The 18,891-nt window shown below is 33.3% G+C and overlaps 1 protein-coding gene across 4 annotated transcripts in view; it reads left to right on the top strand.

Moving 5' to 3' along the window:
* KIF6 (kinesin family member 6) overlaps positions 1-18,891 on the top strand; it is a 369,244-nt gene that overhangs the window by 59,325 nt on the left and 291,028 nt on the right. For all 4 annotated transcript variants that reach the window (XM_039856356.1, XM_039856357.1, XM_039856358.1 and 1 more), the window contains exons 4-5: positions 12,059-12,206; positions 17,010-17,119. In XM_039856356.1, coding sequence (XP_039712290.1) covers positions 12,059-12,206; positions 17,010-17,119 — 258 coding nt within the window. The remainder of the gene's footprint in view (positions 1-12,058; positions 12,207-17,009; positions 17,120-18,891) is intronic.

An 18,891-nucleotide genomic window follows, 5' to 3' on the forward strand; every position in this document is an offset into this window, starting at 1 on the left:
CTAAACTGCATGATCTTTTAAGGTACCATCCTACCTGCCCCTCTTTCCTCAAAAATGAAGGGAGCCCCACTAGGATTCTCTGATTTCATCCTGCTCCTGAATCAAACATCTGTTTAAGCATAGTGCAAATATTTCTTTTTCAGAAACACCTTAGAAGGAATTCTTCTGTTGGACAAAACGTAGTTAGAAGATTTCTCATGACACCAATTATAAAATCTATAATCCTATTACTTCATTGTTGTTTTTTTCAACTGCGCTGTGCCTTCAAATTTGAGTGACTATAATATGATTTGTTTGGTTCAGTGAACTAAATTATCATCATTATAATAATTATTTGTTGATTATTTTGATTTAGACATTGTATAAGGGGGTTCTTAAAGCCTTCTTATCTGGTAAACAAAATGAAGTCTCATTTTATACAGTTACTTCTAAACAGCCTTCTTCTCCTTGGGGTCTAGTTAAATAAAAAGTAATAAAAGTGAAAAACTAAACTTGAATGCTTTGTATTTTTCTAGCATGTAAATGTGATGTGTGTGGAGTAATACTTCAGTTTATAATCTCCAAGAAAGTAGAAGCTTTATTTTTGTTTTATTCATGAGAATATTAAAAGATAAGAAATGACAAAATATCTTAGCTTTATAACTTGAATTTATAGAGAAAATGCGTTGTGGAAAAAGGAGAGGATTCCTACACTGGAGATTTTATCTGATCATCAAACTCTGTGTTTATAAAACATTGATTTATTTACATATCAGTGTTGTCTCTACCCGCGATAAATTAGGCAGTAGTGGCATTGTTAATTTTAGGAAGATGAGAAATATTTCTCACCCAAAATGTTCATCCTGTTGTTTATTGCTGAAGTTCATCATTTGTTTCATATCTTTTTTAAATTACCATTCCATCTTTCCATCTTTTAAAAATACTAGTGCCAAAGTGTTAAAACACATCTAGTTACTAACAATTTAGAATCAATTCTTCTTTACTATTTCATTGTTATAACAGCTTCATTGAGATATTATTTACATACCAAAAATTCACTAAGTTTACAATTTAGTAGTTTTTAGTATAAAAGTGCAATCATCAATCACCATTATTTTAGAATTTTTTATCACCCCCAAAAGAAGCCCTGTTCCATATCCAGTAGCAAGTACTCCCCATTACTCCTTACTCCCACATCTGGCACCACTAATCTACTTTCTGTCTCCATGAATTTGCTTATACTAGACATTTCATACAAATGAAATCATACTACATGTGACCTTTTGTGACTGTCTTCTTTTCTTCTTTCACTTAACATAACATTTGAAGAGTTATCCATATTGGTAGCATGTATCAGAACTCTATTCCTTTTCATGGCCAAATAATATCCCATGGTATGGATATGACACATTTTATTTATCCACTCAGTCAATGGACATTTGGGTTGTTTTCACTTTGGGGCCATTATGAATAATGCTACTATGAACATTCATTATAAATTTTTGTGTGAACACATGTTTTCCAATGCTGGACATGTACCTAGGAATGGAATTGCTGGGCCACATGGTAACTCTATGTTTACATTTTAAGGAACCTCAAAGCAGCTCCACCATTTTACATCCCTGCCAGCAATGTATAAAGGTTCCAATTTCTCCACATACTCACCAACCCTTATAATTGTCTGTTTTCTTTTTCTTTTTTATCCACCCTATTGAGTATGAAGTGGATTCTCATTGTGGTTTTGACTTGCCTCTCCCTAATGATTAGTAATGTTGAGCATCTTTTCATGTGCTATTGGCCATCTCTATATCTTTTTTAGAGAAATATCTATCCAAATTCTTTGCCTACTTTTTAATTATTTGTTTATCATTGAGTTATAAGAGCTCCTTATATTTTCTGGATTATGGCTATTATAACAAATCTCTTGTCAGATATATGATTTTCAAACATTTTTTTTTAATACTGTGGATTGTCTTTTCACTTTCTTGATGTGTCCTTTGAAACACAAAGGTTTTTAATTTTTGATTAAGTCCAGTTTATTTTTTTCTTTGGCTGCTGTACACTTGATGTCATATCTAAGGAACCATTGCATAATCAAACATGAAGATTTACTTCTATGTCTTCTTCAAGAATTGTGTCTTTTTGTTTGTTTGTTTTTACTTTTAGCTTTTGCAATAGGTCTCTCTGATCCACTTTGAGTTAATTTTTGTGCATGGTATGAAGTGGAGGTCCTGTTTCATTCTTTTGCATTTAAATATCCAATTGTCCAAGCATTATTTGTTTAAAAAAAAAACAAAAAACAAAAAACGTTTTTTCCTTCATTGAATGATCTTAGTACTCTAATCAAGAAACAACTGATTATAACTGTAAGAGTCTATTTTGGACTCTGAGTTTTTTCCGTTGATCCACTGTCCTGGTTTATGTAACTTTGTAGTAGGTTTTGAATTTGGAAGTGCGAGTCTTCCACTTTTGTTCTTTTTCAAGAATATTTTGTCTCTGCTGGATTTTTTGAATTCCCATTTAAATTTTAAGAGAAGCTGGTCAATTTCTGCAAAGAAGCCACCTCGAATTTTAATAGAGATTACATGAATATGTCTATCAGTTTTCAGTTTGGAAAGCATTGCCATTTAAACAATATTGTACTCTGCAACCTTACTGAATTTGTTTATTACTTCTAATAGTTCTATAGTGAATTCCTTGGGATTTTCTATATACAAGATCATGTCATCTGAAAATAGAGAATTCTATATCTGTAAAAATCATACTTCAAAAATGATCGAGAAATTAAGACATTCTCAGTTAAACAAAAACTGAGAGAACTAGTCACTAGAAAAGTAGCCAGTGCAATTAGGCAAGAAAAATGAAATAAAAGACATCTATGTTGGAAGTGGAGAAGTAAAAGTATCAATGAATAATCTGAAAACATATAAATTTTAATATAAATTTATAAAAAATATAAATTTTAGGAGAAGCTTGTCAATTTCTGCAAAGAAGGATTCTTTCAGCATTTTCAATATGTTATTTCATTGCTTTCTGGCCTTCATGGTTCCTGATAATCTGATTGAGAATTCCTCATATGTGATCAGTCATTTCTCTCTTGCTACTTCAGATATATATCTATATCTATATCTATATCTATATATATATATACATATATATATATACACACACATACATACATATATATATATTTGTCTTTATACAGTTTGATTATGATGTGTCTAGTTTTGAGTATCTTTGAGTTTGTCCTACTTGATGTTGATTGAGATTCTTGGATATGTAGATTAATGTTTTTCATCTAATTTGAAAAGTTTTTTGGCCATTATTTCTCTAAATAGTCTCTCCTCTCTTCACCTAGGAGTCTCACTTTGCATATGTTGGTCTCTGAAGTATCTGTTCATTTTTCTTTATTCTTTTTAATTCCTCTTCCTCACACTGGGTAATCTCAATTGACCTATCTGGAAGTTCACTGATTATTTCTTCTACTAACTCAAATTTGCTATTGTAATGAATGTTTTTTTATCTTGGTTACTTTATTTGTCAACTCTAGAATTTCTATCTGGATCTTTTAAACAATTTCTATTTTTTATTGATATTTTCTTTTCTGCGAATCATCATTCTCGTACTTTCATTTTTTAAACATACATTGCTTTTGTCCTTTTAACATATTAAAACCTTTATATAGGAAGCCAAAATGTGGGCTTCCTCAAGGACTATTTCTATTAAAAACATTTTTTTTCCTGAGTGCGGGAAATACTTTCCTGTTTCTTTGTGTCTCATAATTTTTTCTAAATTGGGCATTTTAAGTAGTATAATATGACAGCTTGAGAAATTAGATTCCCACCTTTCCCAGGGTTTGTTACTGTTAGTTATTGTTGTTGTTGTTGCCGCTGCTGTTTGTTTAAGTGAAATCCCTGGACTAACTCTGCAAAGTCTATATTCTTCATTGTAGGCAGCCTCTGAAATCCCAGCTCAGGTAGCTTAGTGGTCAGTTAATGACTGGACAGAGATTTCCTTAAATGCTTTGGACAAATCAGTCTCCAGCCTTTTGATGAAGGGCTCTCTGTGTGTTGGAGGCACCTCTTCTATACTCTAGGACTTTATAACTCTGCTGTAGACTTCACTTCCTGCTCTGCAGAGCCTCAAGGTCAGCCAGAGTTGAGATATAAGGATCTTCTCAGGTCTTTCCTGGGCAGGCAAAAAACCTGCACATCTGTGTGGCCTTCTAGACTCTCAGGAATATTTCATAACTTTTCAAAACCTCTTATAAACATTGCCTTTTATAGATTTTTATTGTTATATTTCTTCACCCTTTTGTTTGCCTTGCTGGTATTGCAACCTAAGGCAACTGTGATGTTAAACACTCATTATGATTTTTTTCAAAAACACATGAGATAGGGCTGTTTGTACTACTTGTAGTGAAATCAGGTCAAACAAAGGCAAGTACTGTGAGTGGGGCTGTTCCTGGGAGCTGCCAGATAGGTCAGTGAAGTATAATTCTTTGGGCTTTGTGGGGAGCTCCAAACACGTACCACCCCCTCCACTATTTGCTAGTCTCCTGATTTTCACAGTTACTGTGGTTGAAAAGCTATTGTTTTTCAAGGCTACTATAGAAGTTGGGGAAAATGGTGAGAATGATCAAGTTAAAACACCACAAGTTAAAACATCACTGAGATTCAGCCATTTTTCTTGAGTGAGCACTCTTTGGATTTCTCTGAGCCTTTGGATAGCTTCCAGGGTTCTGAAAAAGTTGATTTTGACAATTTCCCCACTGTTATAATTGTTCTTGTGGAGGAGTGAATTTTCAAAGGTCCTTAATCCACCATTTATCTTTCTTTATTTTTAATGAATGTCTTTCCTTAGGACAGATGAGATTATAAATTGCCCAATGTCCAGTGGAGAGGGGTATAAGGGGCTCTAGAGAAAAGGAACTAGAGACAAATTTTACCCATTTACATTAATTATTACTCCACAGTAATATATAAATAGCCATGGAGTACATATAGATGTTCTACATATCCTTTTCATTTTACACAGCATTCTGTGAAGTTTTGCCATCTGGTTTTCTATCCCACAACAAATGTGGAGAAAAGGAGCACACATTAGAGGCAGATATACTAGGACAACTGGCAGTGAGAAAGATTTATGTATAAAAAGTAGACATAACAATCAGCAGGTGCCAATGTAGCACACTACAGTACTCATTTTTCATAGGCTGTAGCTAAGTCAAAATGAAAATGCTAATTTGTGCTCTGTATCCCTTGCTTTTCAAGGCACAGAATATATTTTAGAAAGTTTTCTATCAAAAAAATATTCAAGATTTGACACTTAAAGTTATAGGCTTCATTTACCTTGAACATTTATGGTCAAGAAATATCATATATCCAAATGATATTGGATATATATATCCAGCATAGAATGGCTGAATGGATTAAAAGAAAAGAGCCAACTATATGCTACATATAGAGATTCACTTCAACCTTAAGAACACACACAGACTGAAAATGAAAGGATGGAAAAAAGTATTTTATGCAAATGATATTTGTCACCAATTGTATTATTAGTGACAAATTCTGTTGAGCAGAAAGATTGTGTAATCATTTAGCTAAATACATCATAATAGTTCTAACTTCAAGTGTCTTCACATGATGAAAAATTATTAAGCCTCTCCAAAGTGGAAAGTTGAACCATATACCTTTTTGGTCACTCTTTTAAGTTTCTGAAAAGAATTCTTCAAGTTAAAATAAAAAGACACTAATTAATAACATAAAAACATATGAAGATATAAAAATACTGTTAAACGTAAGTATATAGTCAAATTTAGAATATGCTAATACTGCGTTATGGTGATGTGTTAATTATTTAACTCTGGTATGAAGTTTAAAGATCAAAAGTATTAAAAATAACTGTAGCTACAATAATTTGTTAATGCATATACAATATAAAAAGAGATAAATTGTGATATCAAAAACAAAATATGAGATGAGGAGTAAACAGATAGTGTTTGTATGCAATCTTCGTTAAGTTGTTATCAGCTTAAAATATACTGTTATATCTATGTAAACACAAAGCAAAAACTAACAGTAGATACAAAGAAGGTAAAGGGAAGAGAATCAAAGTACGTAGCAGGGAAAATCATCAAAGAAAGACAGCAAGAGGAAGAAAGAAACTGCAAAGCAATGAGTAAACAATGAATAAGATGGCATTAGTAAGCCCTTACCTATCAATAATTACTTTAAATGTAAATGGGTTAAATTCTCCAATCAAAAGGCAAAGAATGGCTGAATGTATTAAAAGACAAGAGCCAACTATATGCTGCCTATTGAGATTCACTTCAATCTTAAAGACACACACAGACTGAAGATGAAGGGATGGAAAAAGGTATTTTATGCAAATAGAAACCAAAAGAAAGCAAGAGTAGCTATACTTACATCAGACAAAATAAACTTTAAGCCAAAAACTGTAACAAGAGACAAATAAGGTCATTATATAATGATAAAAAGTCAATTCATGATGCAGATATAACAATTGTAAATATATATATGCATCCAACATAGGGAGCACCTAAATATATTAAGCAGATACTAATAGATCTGGAGGGAGAAATAGATAAAAATACAGTTAAGAGTAGTGGAATTCAGTGCCACACTTTCAACAATGAGTATATCATCTACACAGAAAATCAATAATGAAACATTGGGTGTGAATTCATGTGCCTTAGAACAAATGAACCTAACAGATAAATACAGAATATTCTATCTATCATCAGCAGAATACACATTCTCCTCAAGAGCAAATAGAACATTCTCCAGGATAGGCGATATGTTACATCACAAAACAAATCTTAGTAAGTCTAGTAAGATTAAAATCATACCAAGTATTTTTTATGACCACAATGATATGAAACTAGAAATCAATAACAGGAGGAAAACTGGAAATTTCACAAATGTGTTCAATTAAAAAACATACTTTTGACCAACCAGTGAGTTTAGAAAGAAATGAAAGGGAAGTTTAGAAAATACCTTGAAACAAACAAAAATGGAAACACAGCATACGAAAGCTTATGAGATGCAGCAAAATCAGTTAGTTCTAAGATGTAAGTTTATAGCTATCAATGCCTACATTGAGAAAAAGAAAGCTCACAAATAATCTAAATTTACACCTCAAGTAATTATAAAATTAATAACGAAGGCCAAAGTTAGCAGAAGAAAAGACAAAACAAAGATCAGTGTAGAAATCTTTAAAAAGCGACCAGAAAAATAATAAAAAAGATCAACAAAACTAAGAGCTGTTTCTTTTAAAGATAAACATAATTGACAAATATTTAGCTAGACTAAGAATAAGAGAAGACCCAAATAAATAAAATTAGAAATGAAAGGAGACATTACAATCAACAACAAAAATCAAAGGATTATAAGAGACTACTATAAACACTATATGCCAAAAAAAAAGATGGATAACCTAGAAGAAATGGGTAAATTCCTAGAAACATGGAACCTACCAAGACTGAATCATGAAGAAATAAAAAATTTGAACAGAACAATAACAAGTAAGGAAATTGAATCAGTAATGAAGAACCTTCCAACAAAGAAAAGCCCAAAGCCAAATGGTTTCACTGGTGAATTCTACCAAATATTTAAAAATTAATGCTAATTTTTCTCAAACTCTTTTTAAAAATTGAAGATGAAGGAACACTCCTAAACTCATTTTATGAAGGCAGCATTTCCCTGATACCAAAGCCAGATAAGGACATTTAAAGGAGGAGGAGGAGGAGGAGGAGGAGGAGGAGGAGGAGGAGGAGGAGGAGGAGGAGGAGGAGGAGAGGAGAGGAGGGAGGAGGAGGAGGAGGAGGAGGAGGAGGAGGAGGAGGAGGAGGAGGAGGAGGAGGAGGAAAAGAAGAAAAAGAAGAGAAAAAGGAAACTACAGACCGATTTCTAGCAAACTGAATTTGATAGCACATTAAAAGGATCAGACATCATGATCAAGTAGGATTTGTGCCTGGAATGCAAGGGAGGTTCAATATACACAAACCAATAAATGTGATATGCCACATTAATAGAATGGAAGATAAAAATCACATGATAATCTCAATAAGTGCAGAAAAAAGATTTGACAAAATTCAACATTCTTTCATGATAAAAACTCTAAACAAATTGAGTATAGAAGGAACCTACCCTAATATAAAGTCCATGTGTGACAGACCTATTACTGCTGACATACTCAATGGTGAAATGCTAAACATTTTCCCACTAAGATCACAAACAGGACAAGGGTGCCCACTCTCACCACTCCTATTCAACATAGTACTGGAAGTCCTTGCTAGAACAATTAGGCAAGAAATAAAAGGCATCCATTTGGAGGATAAGAGTAAAATTGTCTCTGTTTGCAGATGATATAATCTTAGATATAGAAAATTCTAAAGACTCCACCAAAATCTGTTAGAACTAATCAACCAATTCAGTAAAGTTGCCAGGTACAAAATCAACATACAAAAATTAGTTGTGTTTCTATACACGAACAATAATGTATCTGAAGAAGAAAATGTTTTAAAATCTCATTTACAATAGCATCAAAAACAATAAAATACTTAGAAGTACGTTTAACCAAGGTGGTGGAAGATTTGTACACTAAATATTACAAAACATTGATGAAAGAAATTGAAAAAGACACAAATAAATTGAAATGGAAAGATATTCCATGGATTGGAAGAATTAATATTGTTAAAATACCCATAACTAGCGAAAGCCATCTATAGATTCAATGAAATCCCTATCAAAATTCCAATGACATTTTTTCATAGAAATAAAAAAAGAATCCCAAAATTCGTATAGAACCACAGAATATCCTTAACAACCAAAGCAATTCTGAGAAAGAAGAACAAAGATAGAAGCATCATTATTCCTGATTTCAAACTATATTATAAACCTATAGTAATCAAAATGGTATGGTACTGGTATAAAAACAGACACATAGACCAATGGAACAGAATCAACAGCCCAGAAATAAACCCATGTATATATAGTAAACTAATATTTGACAAGTTAGTGAAGACTACTTAATGGGGAAAGGGTAGTCTCTTCAAAAATGGTAATTTGGTTGAAAACTGAATATGCAAAGGCAAAAGAATGAAATTGGACTCCCATCTTATACCACTCACAAAAATTAACTGAAAATGAATTAAAGATTTAATGTAAGACCAAAAAGTATAAAACTCCTAGAAGAAAACATAACGAAAAAGCTCCTTGACATCAGTATTGGCAACAATTTTTGTGGGGTTCCGACACCAAAAGCACAAGGAACAGAAGCAAAACTCAATTAGCGTGACTGCATCAAACTAAAAAGCTTCTCTGCAGCAAAAAAAAAGAGAGAGAGAGAGAGAGAGAAACAAGAAAGAGAGGAAAAGAAAGAAAAAATTAATGAAATGAATTTGACCCCAAATGCAAGGGAAGTAAAAGCAAAAACAAATGAATGGAACTATATCAAACTAAAAAGTTTCTGCACAGCAAAGGAAATCATCTACAAAACAAAAGGCAATCAACCAAATGAGATAAGGTATTTGCAAACAATACCTATGATAAGGGGCTAATATCCAAAATATATTTTTAAAAAACTTATACGACTCAACAAAAATAACAAAAAAAAATCTAATTATAAAATTGGTAGAGGAACTGAACAAACAATTCTCTCATAAAAACATACAAATTTCCAACAGATATATGAAAGGATGCTTAGCTTCACTAGCTATAAGGAAAATGCAAATCAAAACCACAATCATATACCACCTCACACCTGTTAGAATGGCTATTAGCAACAAGAAATAATAAGTCTTGAAAAGGATTTGGAGAAAAAGGCACCTTCATACACTGCTGGCAAGAATGTAAATTGGTACAGCCATTATGGAAAACAATATGGAGGTTCTTCAAAAGATTAAGAACTACCATGATCCAGCAATCCCTCTCCTGAGTATCTTTCTGAAAAATTGAAAACATTTATTCATAAAGATATATGTACCCCTATATTCACCGGAGCATTTTCATGGTAGCCAAGACATAGAAACAACGAAAATGTCCTTCAGTGAATGATTGGATCAAGGAGATGTGGTACATCTATAAAATGGAATACTACTCAGCCATAAGAAGAGATGAAACACTGCCATTTGTGATGAAATGGATGGATCTTGAGAGTGTCATGCCAGGTGAAATGCGTCAAATGGAAAAGTTAGTAAAAACCAAATTTCACTCATGTGGGATGTGAAACAGAAAGCAACAAATGCATAAACAAACAAACAAAGCTCATAGATACAGACAACAGTATGGTAGTTACTAGACGGGGAGGGGTGTCAGAGAGGCTGAAGAGAGTAAAGAGGGTCAAATATATGGTGACTAAAGGAGACTTGACTTTAGGTGGTGAGCAATATACAGATAATATATTATAGAATTGTACACTTGAAACTTATATAATCTTATTAACTAGTGTTGCCCCCAATAAATTTAGTAAAATAAAACTTAAAAAGAGAAAAAGCAATTTATTTTCAATCTGTCTTTCAGAGAAGGGGTTAATATCTAAAATATTTAAGGAACTCATACAAATCAATAGCAAAAAAAGAAAAAAAAAAAAGTCCTGTTAAAAAATGGGTAGAGGACTTGAATAGAAATTTTTCCAAAGAAGACAGACAAATGACCAAGAAGTACATGAAAAGGTGTTCAACATCTTTAATCATCAGGAAAATGTAATTTAAAACCACAATGAGATATTTCCTTATGCCAATTAGATGACTATTATCAAAGAGACAAGTGTTGTAAAGGATGTGAAGAAAGGCAACACTTGCGCACTATTGGTGGGAATGTAAATTGGTGCGGCCACTGTGGAAAACAATATGGAGTTTCTTTAAAAAACGAAAAGTAAAACTACCATATGATTCAGCAATCCCACTACTGGGCATATATCAAAAGGAAATGAAATCACTATCTCAAAGAAATATCAGCACCCCCATGTTCATTGCAGCCTTATTCCCAGTAGCCAAGGTGTGGAAAAACCTAAGTGTCCACAGATGGATGAATGGATTAAGGAGATTGTGTGTGTGTGTACATATACATATATGTATATACATATAAAATGGAATATTTTTCAGCCATAAAAAAGAAGGAAACCCTGACTTTTGCAACAACGTGGATGGACATTGAGAGCATTATATAAGTGAATTGACTTAGAGAAAGACAACTACTGTGTGTTCTCACTTATATGAACAACCTGAAAAACCTAATTCATGGAAATAAAGACTAAATGGTGGTTGCCAGGGTCTACAGGTAGAGAAAATTTGGAGCTGTTCGTCAAAGGGTATAAACTTCCAGTTATTAGATGAGTAAGTTCTGCGGATCTAATATATAGCGTAGTGACTACAGTTAGCAATGCTATAGTACATATATGTGAAAGTTGTTAAGGGAGTAGGTCTTCAATGTTATCACTACAAAAGAAAAGGCAATTATGTGAGGTGATCGATATGTTTACTGAATATTATTGTTATCATTGTTTCATAATATATACATATATCAAATCATCACACTGTACACCTTAAAATTACATATGTTCTACGTCAAGTATATCTCAGTAAAGCTGAGGAAAAAAGACATTATGTAAAACTCAAATTTTAATAAAGTTTATAATAATATATCAATATCAATTCATTAGTTGTGAGGAATGTATAATACTAATATAATACTATTAACGATAGGAGAAACTAGGTGTGGGGTGTATATGAACTCTCGGTACTATCTGCAACTTTTATGTAAATATAAAACCATTCTAAAATAAAAATTTTGTCCTGATTTTAAAATAAGAAAATATTTATGATGCCTAGATCCCATTTTTGTTGCAGGTCCTTTCTGAGAAAAAGATTAATGTGCTGATGCTTCTGAATTAAAAAAAAAAAAAAGTAAATATAGCTAGATACTCACATATATAAATATTTCTATAGATGTCTTTTCAATAGTGGTGAATAAGGTTGCTATGATAATATGAGCCATTTAGTACAAATGCAATTAGCCATTTTGTATTAAAAGTGTGCCATTTCTTTGTGTAGTGTCCTAGCAGGTTACAATGGTACCATCTTTGCATATGGGCAAACAGGCAGCGGTAAGACATTCACCATCACAGGTGGGGCAGAGCGCTACAGTGACAGAGGCATTATCCCAAGGACATTGTCGTACATTTTTGAGCAATCACAAAAGGTATGGAACTATAAGTTCAGTTTTTATTTGATATATTCAGCAGAAATTTACTGCAGGCAAAAAGTTTATTGTGACATTGTATTATATTGTATCTAAAAGAGGAAGTATTATTGTGTAATAACTCTGGCCTTTACATTTAAGGGAAGTGTGAGATTTTGCTGAAGAAGTGGAAATTAAAAAGGTGCTTCTCATTAAAGGGCTGCTGTCTCAGCAAAGGCTCAAGGGGAGTTCCTTCTGATACACACATGGAAGTTAAAAAGAACAGATAACACATTTTACCAGCTAATACCTTACATTCCTCATTAAGTACAGAAGAATGCTCTTTTGCCAAAACATACCTATTTTTTAGTTGCTAAAGCACTCAGTAGGATAATGTGATTGTTTCTTTATCACGCTTTTAATAGAAGCGCAGAGGAATTTACCAGAGTAAAAATCCTATTGCAATTAATATTGTTATAAAGTCGAATTCTCTATCTATATTACATGCATCATTTATTGTGTTGTTCCAAGTGCCTTGATGCTTTATCAGTATTTAATATAACATATAATACAAATAACAACGTTGGTATTCTTACCCCCATTTTTAGTTAGGAAAACTGAATCTCAAATTAAATATCTTTCTCTGGGCCCTTATAAGTAGCAAATCTAGAGGTCCATCCTAGGTCTGTGTGATGCCAAACTCTGGGCTTTTTACCATGACAACCATTGCTTCCGTATCCCAGACTGGCTTTATTTTATTGGTTGTATTTACACAAATTCTGTACAATGGTCGCTTCTCTGGGTTTCAGTTCTCTCCTCTGTGAAAGTAAGGTTTGAATTGTACTAAAGGATCTCTTGCATCCCTCCTAGTTCCAACAATTGTTTGGTTGTACTAATTCTGTATAACAAATGTCTTAACTAGGTCAGTGTAACAGTCATTCCAAAATTTCTCTACTATATGCTGCTTGCATTTTAAGTTAAAAATGAGAAATCGCTGAGATCTGCATAATTCTAATTTCCATCCATAAAGTAGCAATTACCCATTAGTTCAGCTCATCTCTCACCAGTTCAAACATTCCAACCCTGCATGCCAGAAAATTTGGAAGAGAAAGCATCTAGTATAGTGTATATGTTGAATCCAAATCCCTTGTTTTCATTTACTTATTTATTTCTGAAATTAGCTGTTTTGTTTTTTTTCCCCCAGATCTCACAAACTGGGGATATATTTTCTAATAGTTTTTGTTGCTGTGGCCCAGTGTGGAAACCTATTTTCTTGGAAAGGTCATTGGAGTTGGTGCAGGCTGACCTGCTCCTTAGAAAGTGTACTTCTTACAGCATGTGGCCTTGGGGCAGTTACTTAAAGTCTCAGACTTACGGAGTTGCCGTGAGAGCTGAGCTTACTGTATTTAAAGATATTGTCTGGCACATAGTAGATGCTCAATACATTATAGTTATTACTATAGCTGTTAATGTCTACATACAGCAGATATTCAACAGTTTCATTACAATGTTGATGAGATGCTATAGGAACCTTTTTTATATCAGTCTGTGGTAAAATTGGTTTTATACATCATGCACTTAAAGTTGCAGAAACTATCAACAACGTTAAGTGAGACTATACTGTACTATATATGAATATGGGCAAATGATCTTTGACCAATTTCAAAGAACCCTTTGAAACTCAGAACAAATGAAGCCAATTCCCCTGGTTGAGTTAAACAGTATAAACAAACCTTTTCCTAATAGAAAATATGTTTGTCTCTGTTTAAATTTTGTCTATGATTACCAAGATACAGTTCTAAAAGTCTAATGTCTCCCAAGTACCTACCATTTGTTGGGTTTATTGTTTTATATCTGTTTGTCATTGACATTACTCTAAACTCCATTTCATTCTGAATGTCTCTAAATAACTTCCTGGGTTTGAAGAGAGCCCATCAGATCAATTTACAACCAGGACAACTCTTTGTAAATGGACAGATTACCATGATGAGGCAAAACACATTCATTATAATCAAACTGAACTGCAGCAAAACAAGTCAGAGGCAACTTGAAGTGCATCATAAAGTTAGTCCACATTGTGCAGCTGAAAAATGCAGACAGGTACTCAGATGTCCTCAGCTGATTGCTTTAGAGGGTTCGTGAAACTTTCTAGAATTCCTAAAGGAAACATTTGACTTATTCAAAGTGTTTATTTCAAGATAAACTACTGAGTCCTTAAGTGCCTGTGAGTGTGATAGAAGGACATTTTTAATGATTTTTAAAGAAGAGAATGGAGTCCATTTATTTTAGAAATCACTGTTCATTATTTTTGAATATTGTGAGGTTCAAACTTGTTTTGGGGAAGGAGAAAAGTCTATCTACAGGAAGCATGTGTGTTACATTATAGTCTGGCAATCCTAAACACTAAAGAAAAAAAAGAGTAATAAGGAAAGGTAGCTTGCCACATAGTTCAGTAGATTTTAAGTACATATTCCAATAAAAGACCAGAACATGCAGAAGCTGGAGGAGCCAAAAGCATTATCCCTATCATCTCAGGGCAGTGAGCCTGCCATTTTTCTGACGTTTTATGATTTCTTCTAATTTCTGGAAGAAGAGTTTCTTTATGCAGAGAGACATACAAATTAGCTGTTCTTTTTGCCTTTTTGTTTTCTTTTTATATTCACATACTGAATTCTCCATTTTAAAGCTTTTAGAACTAATAAAAACAATAACAACAACAATAATATTAACAGCAACAACAGCAACAATTTATTGGTGCCTATTACAGGCCATACATTTTTGGTAAGATTTTAAATACAGAACCCTACTTCTCTGTCACAACAGATCTGCAATATAATGGTTATTATCACCATTTTTATAGTTAAACAACTGAGGATAAGGGTGCAGGATCACTCAGTTATAAATGGCAGATCCAGCATTCAAACCCAGTTTTTTTGTCTGATGCTAAGATGAACTCAGAACTGTATGCTAAAATTCAGATCATAATCTATGGAATATTTCAGATGTGTTCAGATAAGTTTTAGAAATATGTTGTTTCAAACAAAATCGCAAGATGTTGCCATGGCCTTTAATGTGCCCTGAGAATCTTCCAGAGAGGAACACTATACATGTGTTCATCATGGAACAGTTTGTACCACGAGTATTTCGTGGAATATTTTAGGAAATTCTGAATTAGACTAAAGGCCACACAGAATCTGTCTAGTATTTACAATCTCTGATATCTGTACTAAGCCAAACTTCAACCCAAAAAATTATGTTGAAATGGTGCCTTTACTTAACTTGGGTACGAATGCAACTGATAGATCATTTGCAGGATGAGCAACTGGAGGCACCCATGTCAATAGAATTTCTAGTATTTAGCGGGGAGAAATTTGCTTTGCAGAGATTCAGTACATGTCACCTTCACAGAACACCAGAACATGAAATTTCAGCTGTAGCTTGAGCATTTTACTATAGTCATGTGCTGGCTGAGAGTTGTCTTAATGAAGTGATGGTGTCTTTGTTTGGAAAGCTTGAGCCATTACAGGAACAGAGAATCATATTAATTTTAATCTGAAGAACAAGTAAGGAATTCATTATCCAACTTCCTTACTTTAATGAGTGTGAAAACTGAGGCCTGACATGGTAGGAGCTCATAGCTAATAGGAGTAAGATTCCCCCTGGATTTGCAGGCCACTGCCTTCTCCCACATCTCTGTGAGTTGGTCTTTTCTCTTCATGAATAACACCAGTTAAATGGATTGTCTTAAATATGGATGAGAATCGATCAGGAAGGTCATCTTAAGCAAATCCTCTCTGTGAATATCCACTCTGACAACCTCCAGACCTTCTTGCCACTGACACAAATATATTCTCCTCTTGTAAGAAGCAGGATAATATGTGCAGAAATGGAAGCATTTATATTTTGGGACGAACAAGAAAAAAAGTGCTATTATTTGATATTTTGTATTGAAAACTGTACCTGGAATGTCCTTGAGAGTTGGAAAACTTTCCTGTTTCATTCCACTCAAGTGGTAGTGGGTCCTTTTTGTCTGTTGACAGAACTGAGACAGGAACCAGTTCCCTTGACTTCTATCCTAATTTCATTGATGCCTATGTCATTGCATTTTGGCAATGACCCATAGAAAATACCTCTCTCTACTCAATAGCTGAATATCCCTGATTTGCACTTGGGCCAGGAAAATTAACAACAAGTAAAGTATAGGCAGTGAACAGGTAATGTCCACTCTTACGGTTACCCAGTTGATCCAAACTATTTCTGTCTCCTGAAATTCACTTTCCATTATGTATTTATTTGTTGTTATCTATTTATGCCTGTTTATATCATTAGAATATTTCAATGTTATGAAGGTTTAAAAAGAATTATGATTAAAGATGATAACTTTTTGCTACTGAAGTTTTTAAACTGAAGTAGCAATTCTGTGTTCTTTTATGAATAGACTATTCACAGAATATGTTTATTTTTTTTGGAACTTTTTTTATGTTTTGGTCTGGAAAGTAAAAAATGGTATTAATATAGTTCTGTAACCAAGTTGGCTCATTGGAAGTGTATACTGACATTTTTATGTATAATGTGGAATCAATACAAAATAACAGACTGAAGTTACTTGTAATCATGGGTATTGGCCATTTAAAAAAAAAAGCTTCATGCATGCATATGGTAACTGGCAACTTGAAAGTGTCACGAACTAAAAACATGAACCATACAAAGTGAGAGAGAAAAGGGGAGGAACTGTGGGGAAACTACAGGATAAACGTGTTCATCTTCCTTAAGCTGAATTGTTATTTATAGTCATTAAATAATGTCTTTCCCTTTTTCAATCAGGACAGCAGCAAAATATATACAACGCACATTTCCTATTTGGAAATCTACAATGAATGTGGTTATGATCTATTGGATCCAAGACATGAAGCCTCCAGTTTGGAAGATTTGCCGTGAGTAGCAGAACAACAAAGAATGGGGGAAAATTACTTTCAGATGTTCCCTTCAGTTGTTTTCTTTGAAACTTTGCATGTTTCTGGTCTTAATTGTAATTAACAAATACTGAATAACAGAATCTTTTTGTAATATAATGGATATTTTGTCAGAAGTGATAGGAACTAAAATTGCTTAAAACTCATTTCTTGGGAAAATCTATTTTGGAGTTGGTACAAGAGAGTGCAGTGGATGTTCTTGGAGATTGGGTGCTGAGAGGATTGATGGGATTTGACAGTACTACTTTACTCTTGCCACATGAAACCCTTTTACTCCTATAATTGTGGCCTTTCTCTGAAGAAGGTATTCAAATTAGGGTTCAAGCAGCAATAAGAGAATCTGAAAAAGAAAAAATAAAACTTTAAGTTTTCCCAAATCTTTCTCTACTGTTATTAAGACTAACAGTGACAATCATTTGGTCAAGATTGGCACTGATTGTTTCATGACTGAACTATAAATAGAGTCTTCAGAGCTTATCTAATAATGGAGTAAGTTACCCTGCCAGCATTTATATAACCTTACTCATTGCTTGTTTGAATATCTGCCTAAATTAGATATATTCTAATTGGTAACAATTCATTTACTTTGTTCAGACATGTTCATATATCAGAAGATGCTAGAACATAGAAAACACGTCTTAATTCTTCCTATTAAATGTTCTAAAACATTCAAAAATATATATGAATCCTTTACCAAAAATATCAACAGTTGTTTAAGTCATAAAGGCGATAAGAAGAAATAATGAAGAAAATCCATTATACTCATTACACCACCTTTATATGTATTCTTATATTAACGTTGATTGAATGTTTTTACATAGCATCTCCTTTATGCTAACAGTATTCATTAGAGGAAGTTAGAAAAGGCAATTATCATTGGTACTCTAATTATTTGCATAAGAATTAAGAGAAAGGAAAAATTACGAACTTCATGGAAGAAGTTAGCCTTAAAGAAACTATTGGAATTACGTTTACAAAAAGGCAAAACTTTTCTCATAGGAAGGGTAGGAAAAACCTTAAAGACACAAAGGTATGGTTGGAAAGGCCAGGTGTTGAGGAGTCATGTGAAATAAAAGCAGAGGCCTCTGAAGCCAGCTTTTGAGGGACTTGAAGAATGGGCTTTGGTGTGAGATTGATCTTCATTCTAACAGGTATCTTAACTAGTTTTCTAGCTCCAGTCTGACCTATGTACCTCCAGGCTATATCTTGCTTAAAATTGCTTTTAACAAGTCACATCTACTCTGAAGAACTTGATTAGCAATAATTCAGAAATGAAGGGCTTGGCTATGATGAAAATGAAGCAGGAAAGATAAATCTGAGTGATATGAAAAAATAAATAAATAGATAAGAAATAAAATAAATTGATTATGCCCATCACCTTGGATTTGATTGTATTTGGAAAGAAGGTGAATCATAGCAGATTGATGCTCTCCTCATTTTACTGATTGAGAAGAGTAAGCCCAGAAGGTATGACTTGCCCAGGGTTTCAAAACTAATCAATGAATGGTAGAGCAAGGATTAAAACCAGGTACTCTGATTTTTATGCCTTCAAAGATCTTGCCATGGAGCTTAGAAAGTTGAGGAGTCATTGACCTACAAAGGAGATTTTCATTAGAAAACATGATTGGGTGGTGGTAATAAGTTTCACATGTACAACTTTGGTGTCTGAGAATGCTGTACTAGATGTTTACATTTACAATGAATTCCTCAGAGGTAGAAGGTATGCCTTACTT

Source organism: Pteropus medius, unplaced genomic scaffold (assembly GCF_902729225.1).
Source record: "Pteropus medius unplaced genomic scaffold, Ma_sr-lr_union100, whole genome shotgun sequence".
Classification (NCBI taxonomy): domain Eukaryota; kingdom Metazoa; phylum Chordata; class Mammalia; order Chiroptera; family Pteropodidae; genus Pteropus; species Pteropus medius.